Genomic DNA, 21,489 nt, shown 5'->3' with positions numbered 1-21,489 from the left:
GAAACACAACACAACACAGAGCTTCGACTCAGCTTGAGTTGTATTTGGATTTTGGGTGTGTAATTCATTTACTAACTAGCTGACCGGCTGGCTAAGCAACGTAGCTAATGATGAGGTCATAAACAAATTTTGATTGTAACGCGCAAGGGCTTAATAAAGCAAGCTGAAAGCAGCGGCATGTTGAGCTTTAAGCTAGAAAAATTGTGGTCAAGCTAGCTGAAAGCTTACTCAAAGCAAGAAACAATGCAAATAAGCTTACGTCAAGCTTACTCTAAGTTAAAACAATACTAGTCAAGCTAACTTAAAGCTAGAAAATTGTAGTTCTTATAACTTAAAGCGTACATAAAGCTAGAAAACTTTTAGTCAAGTTAACTTAAAGCTTACGTTAAGCTGGAAAAATACTTATTAAACTAACAAAAAGCTTGCGGGTGCTCCCAAGTATGCACTTAATATTTAAAAAAATAGATTAATTATTTATTATACACCAACTTTTATAGTCAATTTCATTGAAATGTTTATGTACTTGAATTTAGGGGTTAAATATTTTTAGAAACTGCATAAAAAGTGTGCCTACAAAAACAAAAAAAAAAACCACAATCCAGAAACCTTAGGCATGTAAGGGCCACATTGGAATGAGATGTTGTCGCTGCGCATCCGTTAGATACATTGAGGTTCGCGCGCTCTACGAGATACAACCACACACGCACACACACACACACACACACATACAAGACTCTTACTGACAAACGTATTGACAAGCCACACGGAACAGATACGCGCAGCTGAGTTGGCATTGAGACTGGCTATCTGCGGCTGTAGCTGTATCTGTAGCTATGGCTGTATCTGTATCTGTGTATCTGTGTATCTGTGCATTTGTGTATCTCATAGTTAGCGCACGCCCTAGTGCAGTGCAACAATTGCAAACGTACGAGTATTTAGCGATTATTAGTTAAAAAGCTATAGCAGATAGAGAACAGGCGAACAAAAAAAAAAGAATACAAAACAAAACAACTTGCGAGTGTAGGAAGTAGATACGAGGAACGAGCGCAAGCAAAAGGCAAAATACAAGCGACAGAGAAAGAGAGAGAGATACGTAGAGATAGATAGAGGAGGTAATGTAGAAATCGCAGTTCGAGGCCGATGCCGGTCTCAGTCGTGGAACGTGCGTATGTATCTCACAGATACATCTACATTTATAGTACAACGTGCAGCGGCATTTATTTAACTACACATGTAACAATGACATCTATCAACAATAATTTTATGTATCTACTTGACTTATGACGCAATTAAGCAGCAGCAATTCCAATGGCGAGCAATCTATATAATTAGGCGAAAAACGTCCGAATTGTGAGAATCGAACGCCCCATCCACATAGTAGCATATAGTATGTTTATCTAACCCTGAACATGCAACGCACATTGCTTTTCGTTTTTGGTCTATCGCATTCTTTCACGAATTTAATGCTAAACAAATTTTTCATTACGACATCGATGGCATCGTCATTGGCATCGCCATCGGCATCGGCATCGGCATCAGCATCGAAATCGAGCGATTCTATAAATGCCCCAACGATGTTTCACACTCTAATCGTGCGGGCTGCTCGTCGCTCGAGTGACGTAATTTTGTTGGGGCTGTGGTCGGAGACGGATGATTTTGGAGCATAGGTTCGCAGCACAGAACATGAACCCCGATGAGTTCAGTTTATTTCGCAGAAGCAAACAGTTGCCCCATACCAAACGGTCTTAAACCAATTGTTCATTATGTTCACAATTTATATATGAAACAGATATTACACGGGAATGAAGGTTGACCCGGTTATTTATTAATGGAATGGAATACCTTAAAATATAATGATATAATAATTGAGAAAAATAAGTGATCTACCAACAATTGAGAATATTTAAGTTTAACTCAACTAAGACCACCTTTTATAATAATAATAATAATAATAATAATAATAATAAAAATAATAATAATAACAATAATAATAATGCTAATAATAATAATGATAATAATAATACAAATAATAATAATAATAATAATAATAATAATAATAATAATAATAATAATAATAATATTAATAATACTAATAACAATCATAATAACAATAAAAATAATGATAATAAATGAGTAAAAATAACAGTTATAACACTCAATATTACTATAATTATACTAATAATAATAATAAAAATAAATAAAGTAACAATAATATTAATAATAATGATAAAGCATCAAAATTAGTCAGAATAATATCATTGTATAATATCGGTAGTCCCGGGAAAACAAATATTATTATTTTTTTATTTTATATAAAAAATTTAGTTTTTCCAATTCATCTCTTCTATATATTTTCCTTAGATAGATCAGGTTATAGGAAGATTGCAGAATCAACTCTGAAATCAAACAGGGCAGCTTTTATGATAAAACTTTTGCATAATGTAAGATCTAGCCTCAATTTGTTGGGTTCTTATATTTCATATAGCACACGATGATGTCGACAACTGGAGTACAGCAATTTGTTGGGTTTGCCTTTGGATTTGGGCCATCCCCGGGGCAGCGGAGGAAGAAGAAGGCCACACTCAGTTAGCCGTGTTAACCCAGTTACGTGACTCTGAAACGCGAAATGCGACCCCCAAAACCAATTTGCCGTGTCACAAAGACATAGAAACAGCGAATGCACATAAGTGCACAAAAACATGTACATAATGTGCATGCTATGCGCCGCCATGCATTGTTACGATACATGGATTCATAGCTACATAGATATATAGATTCATAGATGCATAGATACATACATAGATGCATAGATACATAGATGCATAGATACATGTGTAAGTATGTGAAGCGCCCCACAACATTATAGCTGTGACTCTCGCTGGGGCTGTGGCTGTGGCTGGGGCTGACCTTGACACACTTTTTAACGCACGCCGCCAGCCCCAGCGGCCGCGCCAGCTGCACAGTTGTCATGTCGTGGGCGGACACAACGTGCAACCAAGTGGAGGCACACAAATCAAATAACCGAAGTTTGCCTCTTTTTTTTTTAAATCTTTCGATTGAGCTAATTAGCCAAGAAAACAGTTCAAGCGCACAAACTGAAAGTGTCTCGAGCGAATACAATTTTAAGCTTTAGAATATAATTTGATTAAATTCTGCTTTGAATATTTCATCTTAACTATCTTCAGATACTATCTTTCAGATATGCTTCCCAATTTGATACAGGAAAGTCAAATGGACTCTGAAATGAAATCTTGGCCTTAATTAAACTTTAATTGAGATATAAATGTATTCAAACAGAATTTGATTAATAAACAAAGATATGTAATCTTTTATTATTTAATATTCAATTTCATTGTCTGAAAGATCGAAACTCAGATCTAAGATCCGAGAAATACAATATATATTTCTATGGAGTAATCTATTTCTGTCATAACCAAGTTTCTTATCTCTCTCAATGGCAAATAGACAAATCTCTTTAGATTATTAATAATATCGGATCACTCTAGGATTAGGTTGGCTTTGGTTTGTTTGTAGTTTGAGACTCACCTCATTTCCAGCTGGGGTTATCTTGACGACCACCTCATCTTTGGCGACATCGTGCAGGACCACATCGCCGCTCTGTTCGCGTCCATTGTAGGTGAGAAAGATGCGCTGTCCGGGCTGGAGCTGTATGCTCATAATGGATCGAAAGCCGGGCCCGATAAGATCCGATTCGCGAAACTCCTTTGTCATGGCGTTGCGGCGCAATGCCTGAGCCGGACTGATGTGCACATTGGCGGCGGCAGCGGCGCGTCGCGTCTCCACAATAACCGATTCCGAGGATGCAGACGCAGACCCGGACGCGGACAAGGACACGGACCCTGATGCGTTTGCGGCGACGCCAGACGGCAGCGATTGGGTCTTGAAATCGAAACGAACAATATAGCGCGTGTCCGCGTTCAACTGGGCATCGCCCGGTGCCAGGAAGGTGGGCGGCGGCATTGGCTCCGGCGTGGAGGACATGGATGTAGGCGTTTTAACGTCCTGAATGACGCCCGAGTACCAGAGGCCGTCGGGGCCGGGTGCGCACACTTTGGTGCCAATTATTGAGCGTTTGGCCAAGCGGCGGCTAGTGGACATTTTCGTGTTAATTTTCTGGCCAATATATTACCAATATATATTTTAGCTTTTGTTGGCGTGCAGCGCGCGCGTTTTACTGGCGTTTTTCTAGCGTTTTTCTTTCTTTCTTTTTTTTTTTAAATTTGACTGTGGCAGTTGCAAAACTTGAAAACACTTTTTTTTTCTACGTTTTTATGTTTGCCGTTGTTTTAGTTTGTTGTTTTGTTTAGTTTTTACTATGAATTCAAGACTTGAACTTGGCTTGTTTGGCTGGCAGCAGCATTTTTTGCACTTGACATTTTTGTTGCACACTTCTTTTTTTTTGTGTATTGCACTTTTGTTTTTTATTTGTATTTTTTTTTTTAATTCGAATTTTCAACTTTACTGTATATACACGCACACATATACAGCTGCGCGCACACACGCACACACACGCACACACACACAAAAACTTTGAGCTTCACTTGGACAACTTGTTGCACACAGTTTGTTTTTGTATTGTATTATTTAATAAAAGTATCTTAAGTCTGGCAAACGTTTTTGGTCAATTTGTAAACGTTAATCTTCCTAAGCTCGGATAGTTTTTTGATAATGTTCTTGTGATAGAGCTCCAGGCAGAACGTGACACGCTGGTTCAAATGCTGATTGAACTGTAAACGCTGGACGGGCGTATTCCTATACAACTGGGGATGCAGTGCATCTGGTTTACCGGCCAGCTTCACATGCTCGCTGTGCGTCTTCTGTTGGGCGTTGCTGCTGTTGCGTTTGTGCCTAAGCATAATCCAATTTTAAGCGTTGTTAACGTCAGCTTGACAGCCAGTTGACACTGTTACGAAAATTAACAAAATATCTTTTGCAATTTTCTACTTTTGTTTTATTTTATTGATGTCACATAAAATGTTTGTTTCAGTTTTTGTTCTCTAATCTGTTTGCTAATCGATATGTTTTATATTGTTCTCTGTGCTGCTGTTGCTGTTGTTGTTGTTGTTGTTGTTGTTGTTGTTAAATTGCGCTGATTGGCGTTTTATTTTCTACATGCACATTAATACATATGCCTATGTATGTGTGTGTATATATATGTACATATATATATATATATATATATGTATGTATATATATATATTTATTGCTTGCTTTGCTTTCACGCTGCTTTCGCTGCCGGTCGTTTCACTTTTTCTTCCAAGTTTTTTTCTTTCCTCTCACACACACAGGCACACGCACACAGAACACACTAACAAAGCGCAAGAGAGCAAAATGGATGCAATCTGCTGTCCGTTGCTTTTGATGCTGCACTATTTGTTGGTTGTTATTATTGTTGTAGTTGTTGTAGTTGTTGTTGTTGCTGCTGCTGCTGTTGTTGTTGTTGTTGTTGTTGTTGCTGCCGCCGTAGTTGCTGTTGTTGTTATTGCTGGGGCTTACCCAATGCGTTTTGTTGCCTTCAATTAAGAAGCATTCACACTGTTGTCAATTGTTTTCTGTTCCATATATATTTTATTATTTTGGATTGTTTTGATTGTTCGGGTTTTTTGGCGTCTGCGTTGACGACGAGGGCAGCTTGCAATAAGCGCTTATCGGTCTGTACACGAGAGTTGGCTATCAAAGACTGAGCGAGCGAACGACGAGTTACAGTTACGCGCAGCGAGCAGCACTCACACAAGCACACGCACACACACAAGCACTGCGCTCTTTCGCTATCTCTCTTGCTCTGCCTCTCTGTCTGGGGTGTTGCTCTCTGTTGCTGTTGCTGTTGCTTGGCTTGTTGTATATTATGCTTTTGTACGTACCTGCTTTGAAAAACAACATAAATGCAGTTGTGTTTGTGAGTGTGTGTATGTGTGTGTGGCTTGTTTGAATGTGTGCAAGTTTTTCCCCTGCTGCCAACATAATACGTAAAATACTTGAGAAACATGCTCTTGAAAGCGTCGAAAATGCATTCACCACACACACACACACACACACACACACACACACGCGCGCGCACATACTTACAACATAGGCCTCAATTGAGTTAACAGTCGCGGCTATCGAAAAATGTTAGCATCAAGACTAGCTGTTAATTTGTTATGTCGATGTGTCAAGCTACTGGCACTGAAAATGCGTATCTAAGTACATACAAACATGCATGTGTATATGTATGTAAATTTTAATTAGTTTTGCCATTATATACAGCCCAGGACAATAAAGATTGGCATTTTCTTCCTCTTTGCCCACGTAATTAACGCCAATTGGTATCAATACGCAGCAGCGCAGTGCGCTTATCAATATGGCCAGCCAGTCAGTCAGCGGGTATGTGCATATGTATGTGTGTGCCTGTGTATCTGTGTCTCTATGACGCCATCATCGCCTGTTTGCCAGCATAACAGCAAATGTCGACGTCGTCGTTTGTTGCTGCTGCCAACCCCAACCCAAAAAAAACTACGCAGTTAACAAAAAGTTAAACACTTGTCAACATTTTTCACAACGTCAACAGAGCGCCGCATAACTCTGTATTTGTATGCATACCTGCGTGTGTGTGTGTGTGAGAGTATGCATGTTTATGCCTGCTGTGCGCGATACGAACAACAGAACGAAGAGAGTGGGTGAGCGATAGCGAGAGAGAGAGAGAGCGGGAAACGCTGCCAACACGATAACAGCTGTTGTTGGCAGAGCAGCAACAATGTTGCGAAAACAGCTGTTGAGCACAGCACAGCAAGCACTCAGCCACATAACAGATGAGAATACACTGCTTGTGCTTGCATGACTTCCAAGTACTCTAACCTCTAATACTCTGATAACAAGAATATACAATGCAATTGTTTATAATTAATAGCTACACTTCACTTATTACTGATGCTATGTTAAACTTATATTGCCAAAATATTAATTAATTCCCTTTGCTGCTATTCTTAACAAAACAAAATATATGTGATCCGCTATGTATGTTGTATTTTGTATATAAGGAATATCTGTCGATAGCACCGCAATTTCGGTCTCCTCTACTAAATTATACTCTGCCTAAACATATTGTCAAAATACATATGCCATGTTAGTCATTTTCCTATTGCAGGGCATTGCTATAAAAATTGCCGGCCGGTTTTCTGTCAACGTCACAAGTTTAACAGTTAAAGAGAGCACTTCATTTGTGTACTTGTGTGTGGGTGAGAGCGTGATCTTGCTCTCTTCGCTCTCAGCAACTCACAGCTGTTATTATGCTTTTGTTTACATCGGCAACACCGCGATGTTGCTGCTGTTGTTGATGTCGCTGCTGTGAATATTGAACGCACATACACACATACACACGTGCATACATATGTACATATCTCCACTGATTTTTGGGGGGCCTCTGTTGTTGCTGTATTATGCTGGCTGGCCGTATGTTGTATGCTGTAGCTGTTATATTGGCATTGTTGTTGCCTTTGGAATGACCTCTGTGTAGGCATACCACAGCGACGCCACTGCTGTCAGCATGCGGGGGCTGGCTCGGGGCCGAGGGCTGGGGCTGTCGTTTTCTGGGCGTACGCTGCTTCGATATCCATCAGCGCTACAGGGGCCAATATGCGCACATACCTACACACATGTATACATACGAATTCATGTACAGGCGCATAGATTTATGCTGTGCTCGTTCGTTGTTGTTGTTGTTGTTGTTTTGATATTTTTGGGGTGGATTTCATGCCTAAAGCATTTGAAAACGCCATTTGCGATAGATGTCCGAATGCGTTGCGTAGTTTACGGTGTGGGTCAAAGGGGGACGTTGTCAAGCGTTTTTAAGCATATTTTTTTGCAATTGGACAACCTGTAGCCCGCAATGGCGCCCAACTGCAGAGATGTGCTATCTGCCAAAATCAATTAATCATTTCTTGAGTGGAAATTCCTTAGCCGCAGTTGCTAGCAGCAGCAGCAGCAGCAACAACCACAAATTGTATTCAACGGAGCGTTGCCAGCGCTTGTCGTTGGGCATTACAACAAATACGCAGTTACGAAAACAAAAACAAAAAAAAAAAACAAAAAAAAACAGCAATAGTAACAACAACAACGCAGCGACTGCCGGTGCAATCTGTGTGTTACAAAATCAAACCAAACGAAGAGAAACGCAAAAAGCAAAACCCAAACAAAGCGTTAGATGGAGCAAGACAACAACAGAAGGCGCGCTCACACGCACACATGCACACACACACACACATCAATAAACACTCACTGGCATATTACCAAACTGGAAAATAGGTCAACCAGTCGAGAGGGCAAATCAACAGTCAGCCTGCTCGCTCTAATGCTCTCATAGAGTCAAAGAGAGTCTATGTAGTGTGTGCGCGTATGTGTGTGTGTGTGCTGCGCTTAACATTGTAAGAGCGCACATTTGTCAATTAGAACGGGAACTGCTGTTAGCTAACAGCGTCCTCAATTCGTCTGATTGGAATGAGCGCACGGTGGGCGCTCGCCGGTGGGTGGCTAAAAAAGTTTTCCTATGTTAAGCTAGTCCTACGAAGCAATTCCTTGGCTTGGACTAAGAACTGTATTAATTATTTATAATTAATAATTAATTAGGGTTTATCTTTTATCTTCCTCTGTGTATAAGTCGGATATCTGTATTTCTTCTGTAATCTTTTTGTTGTTGCCTTTGTATACATGCTTTGCGTATGAGTGTGTGTTTGTGTGTGTGCGATTTGGTTTCGATTGCCTTCGAAACCGGATTTTCAAAATACTTCCATAAAATGTACTTACATATATCTGTGCGTGTATGTGTGTGTGTATATACTTTGGGTATATCATAACATTTCATGCTATTGGGTTTTTTTTGCGTCTTTTACTGGGCGCTGGCCGTTCTGATGGATGGAGCAATACGCACTTTCCATTTTCGCCTCAGCTTTTCAGTTTTCATCGACTGCCATTGCGTCCTGCTCATGCGCAACATTCGATACATTCCTGTCCTTTTCTTTAACTTTACCGTTGGGGTTGGCCTTCCACTTTCACATCAAGCAAGTCAACATTTTTGCAGTCTTTATCAAGTTAAGAAACGATAGGACTTCTATCAGGACCTTTGCTGAGCAAATGAGCGATCAAATTGAATACTTGGTAGTGTTTTATAGAGAATGCCCGTGTGTTTTAATAGGATCATAACGTATATTTTTTTAGTTTTTTGTTGAATTCTAATGTTGTTTTTCTTTTTTAATTCTTACTATTATATCCAGGCACAACTGTTATTTGGGCTAATTTCACTTATATTTTGATTATAAATATAAAAAAAAACCATAATATTATCCTATTATGTACTGAACATTTTCTGTTAATGGTATAAGATTATGAAACTCTCTTGCGTCCCTTTGCGCTCTCGCGCGCTTACTCTCGCTCTCTCTCTCTCTCTCTCTCTTTCATTGGATGTGCAAATGCGCGCCAATTTGTGCTTTGTGAAAAAGCTCAGCACCAAGAAATCTAAATGCATTTACATATATTCGAGTGTGAAGCACGGCTCAAAGACAGACATGAAATAGGTTGACAACTAACGCGCACAGACACACCGTTAACATAAGTTAGTCGCGCCTAACACACTTTAGTTAAATGGACTTTATTAGGAAACGATTTTTAAAACACGCGCAACGAACACAACCGATCTGCAGGACAGACGCCCACACACTAAACAGCCGCCGAAAGCTCACTTCGCCGGCATTCGCACTAATGCAGTAAGAGTGAAGAGCACACAAATGTTATAGCTCCTGCGCTCACAGCTAAGCTAACGGGATCAAAAGCGCTGCGACCAATGGCGTGTACGCAGTGCACATTTCAATTGCCTCTCCTTGTCTAACCAACAGCTAAAGTGTTAACAGTTGATGAAACTCTGCAAGAATCTCTCGCGAGCTCTTATCATGTGCTTAACAGTTATTTGTATTTCTAATTCAGGTTTAATAGTTGAATCTTTGCAAGTTCAGGGGTCAATTGAGAGATCTTTTTATCTACGTTTTACAGCTAGAGTGAACAAAATTAGAGTATAGATCGATATACATAACAATATTGGTTGAGTGGGCGTGGCTAATCGGAAAAATTGATAACATATCTGCATACGTTTTGCATAGAGCGGAGTTGCATTGAAATTAGAAGCTTTCTATTTTAATGTCTATCATGATTTAGCTTAGCTTCTATAACTTCTCATTTGCTTAATGTATAAATGAGTCCAATTGCTGCTTTCTCAGCTGTCCAGCTGTGTGTGTGTGTGTGTGTGTGTGTGTGTGTGTTTGCTTGTGCCACGAAAGTGTGTGTCAGATGTCCATCAAAGCTGTCAGAGAAGGCCAAAGCTGGGCGCTACGCCAACAGCCAGCCTCGGTGGCATTGAAATTGGGATTAAAAACGGTTGCAAGTTGCGTGCTGGCCCAATTGGAATGCTTGTTGCCATTGTTAGCAGCTTGTTGTTGTTTGCCCGGGGGTGAGGGGTCAGCGTTGTGCACATAATGAACATCAAGTTAGCAAACGCGTCGTCTGATTGATGTGCACACGTCAGCGCCAGGAAGCATAAATTCTAGACAAAGATGAGCGCTGAAATATGTGGAAACAAAGTGCGGTACGTTCCGGGCTGTGGCAAGCCAAGACGTAGCCAGTTGCCAGGTTGCCAGTTGCCAGTTGCAGATACAAATTTATGTCATGTCCAGCATTTTGACAACCGGTTGGCCACAGTTCGCTGGAGCCAGAGACGCGGCACCTGTGTGACAAAAAAAAAAACAAAAAACCAAAGAGAATACTTGACATGGCTAACAAACTAATTTCACCGATCATCGAATTGCCGCTCCCCGTGCCACACACACGAACACGCACACACACACACACACAACTGCGCTTGGTCTTTGCCCCTGGACTGTGCGTGGCAACGTTGACAGTCGGCAGACAAACATTTTCATTGTTCCCATCGAGAGACGACAATGCAACTAAATTGGGCGCAGATCATGGAACTGTGCCGCATCCCACCCCAAAGCTGAGCTCAGCTGTCCGCCATTTGTTGTTGTTGTTGTTGTTGTTGTTGTTGTTGTTGCACTGAACTTTGAACTGCGAGTGCAATTGCCACCAGCCATAAATTGTATGTTAAATATCGCCTGCAACACAGTTTGGCAACTGCAACATACAAAAAAAAAGAGAAATGAAGTAAATAAACCAAAAAAAAAAAAAAAATGGGTCAAAAAGCAGCGTCAGGCAGCAGCGAAAATATGTTGACCCACATTCCAGGCGCTGCACGAAATTATGTGTATGTGTAAATGCATGTACATATGTATATGTATATGTGTGCAGGTAGTATGTGTGTGTGTGTGTATCTGTGTCAGGGCCCGGCCAGCCCTCGGCCCATTAAAACTCCACTAAACGCAAGTCGCCCATATTTATTATGATGGAAATACAAGAAAAGATAAAACTAATTTTACGTTTGTAATAGAACTTTTTAAATTAAAAAGAAATTATAATTGCAAAAGCTTTATCAAAATTATGAAAAAAGTCTCCAGAAAATATATTTCTTATAAACTCTATTGGCACACCCCAACCCAAACCCAACTCCAGGCCGGATGCCGTGTATTCCATCTCAATTGGATGCGCTAACGCTAGCATCAAGGACAAATTCGCCGTGCCAAGGGCAGCCGCCAGTTACTTGACCCACTTTCGGGTACTTTTATGCTTGCTGCATGTCAGGGCTGCTGGCAAAAACTGGGGCAGCCTTTGCTGTTGTTGCCCCCTACCCTGAAAACGGTGCTCAGCAATGAGCTTTGGCACACACGCTTTAAGCTTTTGCGGTGCGGCAAGCTTTCAGTTAGCTTTTGTAGTAGGCTTTCCTCCTACCATTAGGGTGGCTCAGTGTACCAGTTACCATTTTTTTTTTTGTAAGAGCCAAAAAGTATGCAACACTTCTGAATGGATCAAATATATTTTTGTACTCTTGTTCAGGATAAACAAAATTGTTGACGAAAAAAGTTTAAACACATAAAACGGTAGATATTAGTTAAAAATGGGTAAAAAGTGTAAATCGTATTCGACTTCATAAAGTATATATATTCTTGATCGGTATCAATAGCCGATTCGAACGTTCGTTCGTTCGTCCGTCCATCCGTCATATATACGTTCATACGAAGGATCTCAGAACCTATAAGAGCTAGAGATTTGAAATTTTAGATGTAGATGCTCCTAGTGCCTGCGCAGATCGAGTTTTTTTCCGATAATCGAGAACTTGCCCCGCTTCCAAGTATTTGCAATTGTATTTGTACACATAGTCGTAGTTTGTATCGTTTTTTTTTTGGTTTTTTTTTGTTCGTGTCGGTTGGGCTGGAGGTGGTATTCACGTTAAATAATTTGCTTAATAATAATAAAAATATGAGGCAACATTTATAATCTTATGTCTTATTTTCTATCCTATAGCCTCGACTAAACGACGCCTTTAGAAAAATGAACATGTACCCAAACAACTGACAGCTATCCTTAAACATTGTATCTATCTAAGATATCTATTGTAACTTTTTTTTTTTTTTAGATTAAGATTCTTTTATTTATAGCTGATATGCTAATACTGTAGCTTAGTAAATTTTAATATTATTATTCAATATGGCAAACTGCAATATTCACGCCAATCTGCGGCAAATGATGACATTTACAACGAAAATAACAACAACGATTGTTATTAAAGGCCACCATATCCGCGAGTTACCTTGTTCTTGATAGCAAAGGTCCAGATACGATTTGGGCTTGCCAGTTGTATTATTTGCACACACGACGGTTGTCATTAAATTCTGCAAAGGCAAGACAAAAACCCGATTAAGCACTGCCCTTTTGTACATGATATCCATATGCGTACGTTAGCTTGATACAGGATTTGCTTATAGTTGGGATCGCTGCAATCGCATTTAAATGGATTGTAATGCATCGACGCCTTGCCTCGTATATTGATACGCAGGAGTTCGTTTGGGTCAGAGAAGTTGTTGTGATCGAGAACCAAATGTCTTAACTGTGGTAGGGATTCCGCAATGCCAGCGGGCAGCATTTCTATATAATTGTTTGATAGATCAATTTTTCTGGTGCTATTGAAATCGTGCAATAGTTCCTCTGGCACTGCTGAATAGTTGTTCCACCTCAGCCAGAGCTCTGTTGGGGCTCGCTTTCTCAAGCACTTAAAGTCAATGCTTGCTCGATTTGAGCAGTTCGCGACCCGCTCCACGTGAAAGAAGCAGCCGCAATCTAGTTCAGCTCTACTCACTGAATCGAAGGGCTCTACACTGGCACTCAAAATGAGCGCCAAGCTCAGAATCATCTTTGCCTGAAAGAAGTGCAAGCAAATGGAAGACAAATAACCAAATAAGCAAAGCAAATCAAAATATCATTACATTCATTCTTCACTCATATTATCAATGCAATATTTTTTCTTGGCTGACTCATAGAACACTCGTACCAGGCTACTGAGTCAGTGTCTATTGATTGCTAAAAAAAAAGACATACGCGTATAAAACAATAAAAGAAAATAATAGGAGACTTCGACTAGAAGATAAGCTAAATAGTGAGAAACGGTTGTGTGAAACTTTTTTTGTGTAGAATCATTTTTGTTCAAATTCATATTTTTCGGAAAATCCATTCATCCTTGGTTCTTATTTAAAAATTTAATTTCAAAGCCCTCTATATAAAAATTCATTTCAACATAAAAATAAAATAAATATTCCTGCTAAATTTATCTTGAGTTTAGTTGAGTATGTGTGTATGTATATATATATATATATGTGTGTATGTATGTGTGTCTGTATATATGTATGTATGTATGCATGCATGTATGCATGTATGTATGTTTATGTTTATGTGTGTATGTGGGCGTGTCTGCATGTATTAATGTACTAATGTATGTATGTATGCATGCATGAATGTATGTTTGTGAGTATGTACGTAAGCATGCATGTATGTATGTATGTATCTTTGTATATGTGTGCATTACTTACTTACTTACCAAAGGGTGTCCACTTACTAAACGATAGCTACAAGATCTATTATAGAATATACTCACAATCAATATGCTATGTATTTCTTCGGTATAAGATTGCAAAGGCAAGAACAGATAGTGTGTTTTTGGCTAAGTTAAATCGTTCGAAATTCACAAGTATTTGTATTTGATAACAAGCCGCGATATGTTATCAAATAGAATTTTAGTTACCATCTACGGATATGTCGCCTACTCGATTAGTTTGACAAGCGAATTTGCGCTGGCTATTAGCTGTTTTTTTTTTTCACATGCATATGTGTATGTCGGCGCGTACTGACTGTGTATGTATTTCACAATAATTCGTATTTCTTAGCGATCTTATCCGCGTCCTTATTTAAATCCTTCTTTCTAGGCTTCTCATCTACCAACCGCAGAAGTTTCCGCGCACTCTGAAAAAATCGTCCCTGAAGCTATGATCGCACAGTCTATAGTATTTATCCCGGATTGCGATATGTCTCTTACAAAGGCCCCTTTTCTACTCTCGCAGAGGATCTTCTGTGAGAATATTTAGCTTCAGTTCCGACTTGACTTTTATGCATACCCAATCCACTCCTCCGCAGCATTCCTTTCCCTTCATCCAACCCATATTTTACCACACTTTCCTTTAAACTTTGCTCTCTATCTTTCTCTCTCTCTCTCTCTCTTTGTCTCTCTCTTTGTCTCTCTAGTCATCCAGTCCTTTGGCGGATTGTTTTCCTCCGTTGCAGCAATTCCTGCATGATGTCGTGCTCCGTCCCAGAATTTCTTTCGGCACAATCGGCTATGCAGGCATCGGCTCTGCGTTTCAATCTTGTGAGCCACTTTTAGCTACATGGAGCTGCGCTTGGACTCACTGGATTTGCTACGAGTTTAATGGAGCGGAGTAATCGCGGCGTTCCCTGCCATTTGGTTATTCTTGAGAACTGTAAATGCTGCTGAGCCTTACCCTGCTGTAATGAATACTGCTTCAGTTCGATCAGATGTTCAACCAATAGAATCTTCCAATCAGCAGATTCGCTACCGAAACCCAATCTGACAGTTGCTCCGCAGCAATGATTAGTATCCAACAAACGTATGCAACTAACTCTTACAAATACCAACAAATAAATTCTTTTAGCAACGAGAAAAAACAATTCCTTAACCAGGCTAACCAATTTTTCGAACAAATATTTGACTGGCGAATGCCATCCAAAGGACGTTATATTGTAGACTATCCCAGCTTTTGTCGCACCTTTTTATACCCCGAATCCATTGAAAATGGGTATAATGGATTTTTGCAAATGTATCTAACAGGCAAAAGGAAGCATCTCCGACCCTAGAAAGTACATATATTCTATAGTATAGAATATATATGTTGGAGCCGGCTGCATCGGACAACTACATATATCATAAAGCTGCCATTGGAACGATCGGTCGAAAATTAAGTTGTTCTATGGAAAACTTTTTATTAGATATCTATATTAACTTTAATCGGCATTAACTATTTTCCATGTGGTTCATAGAAGAAGCCCGTATCTTCTTCTTTATGTAGTGTTGTATAATTCCGTTCATAACAGATGTTTTCTGTAGCAATATCGTATGTAGATTGAATGAACATTCGATCGATTCTTTCTAGAAAGATACCTACCTTCTCGTTAGAAGGTTAAATAAATATATATATATATATATATATATTTCGTACAGAGAATGGGTCGTTACAAGGTAGGTATCTTTCTAGAAATAATCGGTCGGAATCGGAAAGAATATATATATATCACACACATATATATATATATATATATGTATATATAAACAACATAGTTCGCGTTTTCAGCACCAAAAGCCATTGCAGCTTATAGTTAATATATCAACCAAAGGATCTTACTTGATTATTAAATACTTCCACGATGGAGTCCGGCGACTTGATAATTTCTTCGTTCAGCGCAATTACTATGACAATAAATGTTAATCGAATTGCGACCTTAAAAAATACCAAACCCCAAATAACAATAATTGGTACTAGTATATTAAGCTCGCCGTCTTTGATATACCAAAAGTTGCTAATCTTTTTGCCAATCATCGGATTAGTTACAATCATATTTTCAAAGATCGTTGCGAAAATATATTTAATATTTTTATAATCTACCGCTCTTGAATGGAATATGCAAAGAATCTACTATAGAAAGTTTATTTTTCAAATTAAAGATAATATATATGTATATATAATATTATTGGTAAAAAAAACTGTTCTCATTAGCATCGCAACGAAATGTGTTCCCAATGATGACTAGAAAAAAGTAGTAACGGCTTAGCCGCTCTATTTTGACTTGGTTTTGATTCTGCCTTCTGCTTGTTCAACTAAACCAATATATCCTTTTTAACCATTATTTTGAGGGTACAAAAAGCAGAGCGTGCCTACCAGTCGGCCACCAGTGTAAGCCAAACTATACGATAAGCGCCAGCAAGCAGTGCATGCAGGTTGTTGTCTGTGCTAAGTTTCAAGCAGTGCTCTGCTCACAACGAGTTAAAATTTTATGAATTTGTTTTTAATTTGCAAAAGTTTATTTTATTTATTTGAAATCCATTTGTTTATTTAATAAGTGGCAGATTGTGACAATTGTATCTTGGTTTAATTTATTCTAGGCAGTAGAGCAAGCAGTGTAGCATCTGTTGGTAACAGGCAACTAGCGAGTGCTTGAGCCAACGAGTGTTTCTCCCAAGCACAACGAGTGCACGAAGTGCGCAAATGCGAATCCTTTGAATGCTCCAGACTCGGCAAAGAGTCGCTGCCGGCGTTGACGTCGCCAGCGCTGCTCATGTCGACTTTGCGAAGCTGACGCCACCCACACACACACACACACACACACACACACACGCAAGCACATAGACACCTACACTTGAGTCCTGTGCGGAGTCGGGTCCTTGTCTCAGTTTTGGACAAACACTCCGAGAGGCACGTCAGGGCCCAGCGTTCGCGCTTCTCGTCTCGATTCAGTGTGTGTTGTGTTGTGTTGTGTCCGTGTGTGTGTGTGTGCCCGCGCGTGTGTTTGCCTGCGAAAAGCCAGAAAAGGCTAACAAATTCCCTAGTCTATGGCAAATTCTGTGCTGTAATCGGCGGTACATTGTGCACAAAACAAACAACAACAACACAAATCTTCAAATTTGGCCAGTGAAGCAACAACAACAACAACAACAACAACAGCAACAACAGCAACAAATTTGTCAAGGGGGCAACAATGCGCGGAGCAGCGCGATTTCAACTGTCAAAAGTTAGTTTAGATACTTGGCTGCATTTTGTTTGTTTTTTTTTTTTTTATTGTTTTTTTTTTGCCATAGTCAGTGCTAGCCGCAAAAGGCGTGGCATGGGCGGCTGTATTTAGCAACAATTATTTGCGCCAGCAGCGAGCAGCGAATGGAATTTAATGTTGTTTAAGAAACAGAACTTGAAAGAGGAGTTCAATACAAAGTCTAGCAAAGTCAGTTAGTTCTCTAACCATTTGGCAGACTTGTTCTGTCATGATATTACTCATACGCCCTGTGCCCAGTTGATAGAACTCAACGCACGATGCAGGACATATACATGAATGAAATCATCCGAAATACATGGCAGCACACGCAAACACGTGCATGGCATATATGTCATGTATGTGTGCGTGTGCGTGTGTGTGTGTGTGTGTGTGTGTGTGTGTGTGTGTGTGTGTGTGTGTTTGCTAAAATTGTGAAATGTGTTCCAAACACCCGCAACAAAAACAAACTGTGTGTGTGGGTGCGTGTGCGTGTGTGTGTGTGAAAGTGACCAACATTTAGAGTCACGCAAAGCTGCAATAAAAACAAAAATCCTCAAACTGAATATGTGGGTAAATAGTGGGTGTCATGCGGACAGGCCCAAAAAGTGAATAATTCGAATGGAAGAGCATACTGAAAAATAATAATAATAAAATTGCAGCAACAACAACAAATAATAATAAAAACAACTAGATAAAATAGTAACAAAAAAGAAGCACCATTTTTTTTATTATTATTTATTTTTATTAACTATATTTATATATATATTATTTAAAATTATAATTGTGCTATATTATATACTTTTATTTATATTCTTTTGTTTTATTATATTCATATATTTATTTAATTTTCATTAATTTCATTCTGTTTATTTATTTATTATTTTTTTTTAATTATATTTGTTTATTACAGATGTTGTTTACTCTTTTTAAAAGTCACAAGCATTAAGCATATTAATAATTCTTTTTATTTATAGTTAAATAGTTCTGAAGTGAATTTCCTCGTTTCGCGACAAGTGCTGAATGAAATAATTGAGCAAACAGTGTTGGAAAGCAGTTTATAAATCATCAGCTCTTCGTATAATAGATACTTTCTTTTTTGATTAGCACTAAATAAACTAGGCGATGGGCTATTAGAGCAAGGCAGCGCCTACTTAGATTGTTTCAGTGTACGCTGCTGGATTTAGTGCAGTTTTTTGGTGGTCAACAGACATTGAACATTTGGTGGGAACTGTAATAAATCAAGCATATCTGTTTTTTTTTTTTTTTTTGTGGTTGAACGTGAGTCGAGAAAAATGCAAAAATAATAACAACAACTATGGCAAGAACATTAGATTGTGCCGCACAAAATGTGTAGCATAAATAATTCCATCCATAAAAAGAAAAAAAAGGAGAAAAAAGTAAGATTACACAGTCAGTGGGGCGACACACTAAAAAGAAAGTCAAACAGTTTGCTCGCGACGTCGACGCTGACGTTGACGCTGACGTAGCTGCCAACGTTGACAGCGTGCTTTTTTGGGCGCTGCTCTCTCGCACTCGCTAGTTTAATCGCTGCTCGCTGTTCGCTCTCTCGTCAAACTAACCTACATCAACAGCTGTCGAGTGCGGCGCACGCATAAACCGCAATTTGTTAATTGCCGCCCTTGCCATTGTTCATGTGCTTGTTGTTCTTCTGCTTCTTCTTTTTCCAGTGCCAACAATAATAGCAACAATCGCAGTGAATTAACGGCAATAACAATTAGAAACAACAGAACAAGTACTAACTGTATAATGCAAATGTCAAAGCTGCCCGCGACGATAATAAAAAGCAAAGCAAAAATAAAAATCAACTCATACAACACAAATGAAGACGCTGCCGAGCGTCTTCCTTTCGCCGTCTGACTGACTCTGTCTCTCACTCTCTTGCATTCTCTCTTACTATCTTGTGCGCGCTATCTCTGTCACACACTCGCTGTCTGCCTGCCTATACACAACCCCTGACCATTAGGTACTCACGCGCGCGCTCTCTGTCTATCTCTCTCTCTCTCTCTCTCTCTGTCTGTCCCTCCCACCAACTCTCGCTCTCTCGTGATTTGTAGCGCTTTCTGTGGGCAGCGAGTGTGAGGCTTGGTTGGTAAAACAGCTGTTTATCCGGTCTCCTTCTGCGTCGACGCGTGTGTACATAACCTCAATCATCGAAAAGTTTGTCTCGCGTTCGCTGCGTACTCGTGCCGCTCTTGGATGTTGCGGTAGGCAGCGACGCCTGCCGCTGCCAACGCAACGTCCGCGTCAGCGTCAACGTCAGCTTCGACATACGCTGCAAGTGTCCAGCCTTCTTCATTTCGCTCTCTCTCTCTCTCACGATTTGTCGCTCTGCCTGCTGCCATATTGAAGAGTGCAACACCGACGACAACGACAACGACAACGACTAACCCTAGGAGCAGCTCTCAGGCCCAGCCGCAGGCTTTGGCTGGTGCGGGTGGTGACGTCGCTGCAGCTGCAGCTGCTGCTGCGACGCCAGCGCCGACGGCGACGTCAGCGTCAACGCAAGCAACAACAAAAGGAAAAGCAGTAACAGCATTAACAACAGCAACAACAGCAACAACAACAACAACAGCAGCAGCAGCAGCAGCAGTAGCAGCAGCAGCAGCAGCAGCAGCAGCAGCAGCAACAATCAGCAGCAACATCAGCGCCCTGGGTGCACCGACAATAATATGAGGAGTGGCAGTTCGGAATTACTACTCGAGCAGCAACAACAAGAGCTACGGTTACGTAAAATCCGAGAACTGGCTCCAAAAAAGAAAAATGGCAATCGGCGCTTTCGTTCGTGGCGGGAACGTGCGCGTTTCTATGGCACCTCCACACTCGCCTTTTTCTCGGTGACGGCCGGCGCATCGCTGCTGTTTCTGGTGCCGCTCTATGTGGATCCAGCCATATCGACACTGAGCCACGATTTTATCGAGAATCCAACGCTGTGCACAACAACGCGTCGCGAGGATCTTGTCGGCATATTCAATTGCTCGTGGAGCTCCTGCCGTGAGGGCTGCACCTCCGATCTCTATCGCTGTGTGCACATATATGTGACTTTTATTGAACAGAACATTACGATACCAGAGAACATGACCGACTATACCAACTACACCGCCGAGTGGGAGCAGTCCGGTGAGGCCACATTGCTGGTCAACATTAAGGGATGCGGCTATCCGCCCACTGTCACGTGCAAGAACTTCAATATGTATTATGGCGTCGAGGGCGCCATCTATCCGTGTTTCTATTCGCGCAAAAACAAGACCGTCGTCCTCACATCCTACAATCATGACGATCAGGAGGCCATCATCATTCATTTTTTTGTGGTCCCCTTTGTGATAACGGTCATCTCATCCATCGCCCTCTGCATCATGCATTGCGATTGCCGCTGTAAAAAGGATCGCAGCCATCGGCGCAATCGTCCGCAGTGCCGCCGGCCACGCATTGAGAATCTCAGGTATGTGCGTCCACAATCCTATCGCTTAGCATCGGAGTCTAAGCTAAATAAACAACTGCCTCTAAAAGTTAGCTTAATCATTGCCAAAATCTATAAAACTTACAAAAAAGAAAATAATAATTAAAATTGTTTATCTTCATAAAAAACAACTAAGAAAAGTGATATTTATTTCAAGAAGAAACTTTTCTCAAGGACATAAAAAAGATTATTCTATGTCTATGTATTTTTAATTAATTGTTTTTGATTATTGCTTACAAATGTTTATATATTTAAATTTAATTTTTAAGATATATAATAATTTTTTATTTTCTTTCATTTCTTATGGCATTTCTTCTTTTATTTATTTATTATTTATTTTCCTCTAATCTTATTGTTTTTTCCTTATTTACAAAAGTTTATATATAATTTAAAATCTTTATGTAATTAGTTATTTGTTTATATTATTTCATTTTTTATGGCCTTTTTACTTTTTAATTTATATATATATATATATATATATTTTTTTTTTCAATTTTATAAGTAAATAATTTATTTATTTATTTTAGTTCATTTTTTTCTGGCATTTTTTGTTTATACATAAAAACATATTTTTGCTTACAAATGTTTATATATTAATTAATTATTTATTTATTTTATTTTTATGTGCATGTTGATCACAATTATGAGATTCAGAGAAAATCCTTCTTAACGATTTGTATGCCAATTAGCTGCCATTGATTCGTTTGACA

The 21,489-nt window shown here is 39.7% G+C and overlaps 3 protein-coding genes and 1 long non-coding RNA gene across 9 annotated transcripts in view; 2 read left to right on the top strand and 2 right to left on the bottom strand.

The window, feature by feature from the left end:
• Window positions 1–4,617, bottom strand: part of Glut4EF (Glucose transporter 4 enhancer factor) — a 149,893-nt gene extending 145,276 nt beyond the window's left edge. For 2 of the 4 annotated variants that reach the window (XM_015171548.3, XM_015171550.3), the window contains exon 1: window positions 3,547–4,617. In XM_015171548.3, coding sequence (XP_015027034.1) covers window positions 3,547–4,119 — 573 coding nt within the window. In that variant the 5' untranslated portion in view covers window positions 4,120–4,617. The remainder of the gene's footprint in view (window positions 1–3,546) is intronic. The other 2 variants (XM_015171551.3, XM_032440026.2) reach the window with 1 other exon arrangement.
• Window positions 4,618–12,572: 7,955 nt separating this feature from the next.
• On the bottom strand, window positions 12,573–15,996 carry LOC26530428 (leucine-rich repeat-containing protein 3B). The gene is made up of 3 exons (XM_015172312.3): window positions 15,900–15,996; window positions 12,890–13,348; window positions 12,573–12,824 (listed from the first exon to the last, which is right to left on the bottom strand). The coding sequence occupies exons 2-3, from the start codon at window positions 13,340–13,342 to the stop codon at window positions 12,657–12,659; spliced, it is 621 nt and encodes a 206-aa protein (XP_015027798.1). The 5' UTR covers window positions 13,343–13,348; window positions 15,900–15,996; the 3' UTR covers window positions 12,573–12,656.
• Window positions 14,266–15,168, top strand: LOC26530896 (uncharacterized). 2 transcript variants are annotated; one of them, XR_001450065.3, is made up of 3 exons: window positions 14,266–14,337; window positions 14,409–14,553; window positions 14,725–15,168. It is a non-coding gene; the product is annotated as an uncharacterized lncRNA (long non-coding RNA). The 2 variants fall into 2 exon arrangements; XR_004305144.2 differs by having other exon boundaries at window positions 14,409–15,168.
• A 967-nt stretch (window positions 15,997–16,963) lies between the features above and the next one.
• Teh1 (tipE homolog 1) overlaps window positions 16,964–21,489 on the top strand; it is a 32,839-nt gene continuing 28,313 nt past the window's right edge. For both annotated transcript variants that reach the window (XM_002053980.4, XM_032440028.2), the window contains exons 1-2: window positions 16,964–17,283; window positions 18,990–20,761. In XM_002053980.4, the coding sequence (XP_002054016.3) occupies window positions 19,992–20,761 (770 nt within the window). In that variant the 5' untranslated portion in view covers window positions 16,964–17,283; window positions 18,990–19,991. The remainder of the gene's footprint in view (window positions 17,284–18,989; window positions 20,762–21,489) is intronic.

Source organism: Drosophila virilis, chromosome 2 (genome assembly GCF_030788295.1).
Source record: "Drosophila virilis strain 15010-1051.87 chromosome 2, Dvir_AGI_RSII-ME, whole genome shotgun sequence".
NCBI lineage: Eukaryota > Metazoa > Arthropoda > Insecta > Diptera > Drosophilidae > Drosophila > Drosophila virilis.
The sequence above is the reverse complement of the archived record's forward strand: the minus strand, read 5'-3'. Positions and strand labels throughout refer to the sequence as shown.

Excerpts from the sequence above, each read along its gene's own strand:
- LOC26530428 (XM_015172312.3), bottom strand. The coding sequence starts at position 13,342 with ATGATTCTGAGCTTGGCGCTCATTTTGAGTGCCAGTGTAGAGCCCTTC. Across the intron at positions 12,825-12,889 it reads AAATCCTGTATCAAGCTAAC|AATTTAATGACAACCGTCGT; the intron begins GTACGCATATGG and ends TTGCCTTTGCAG.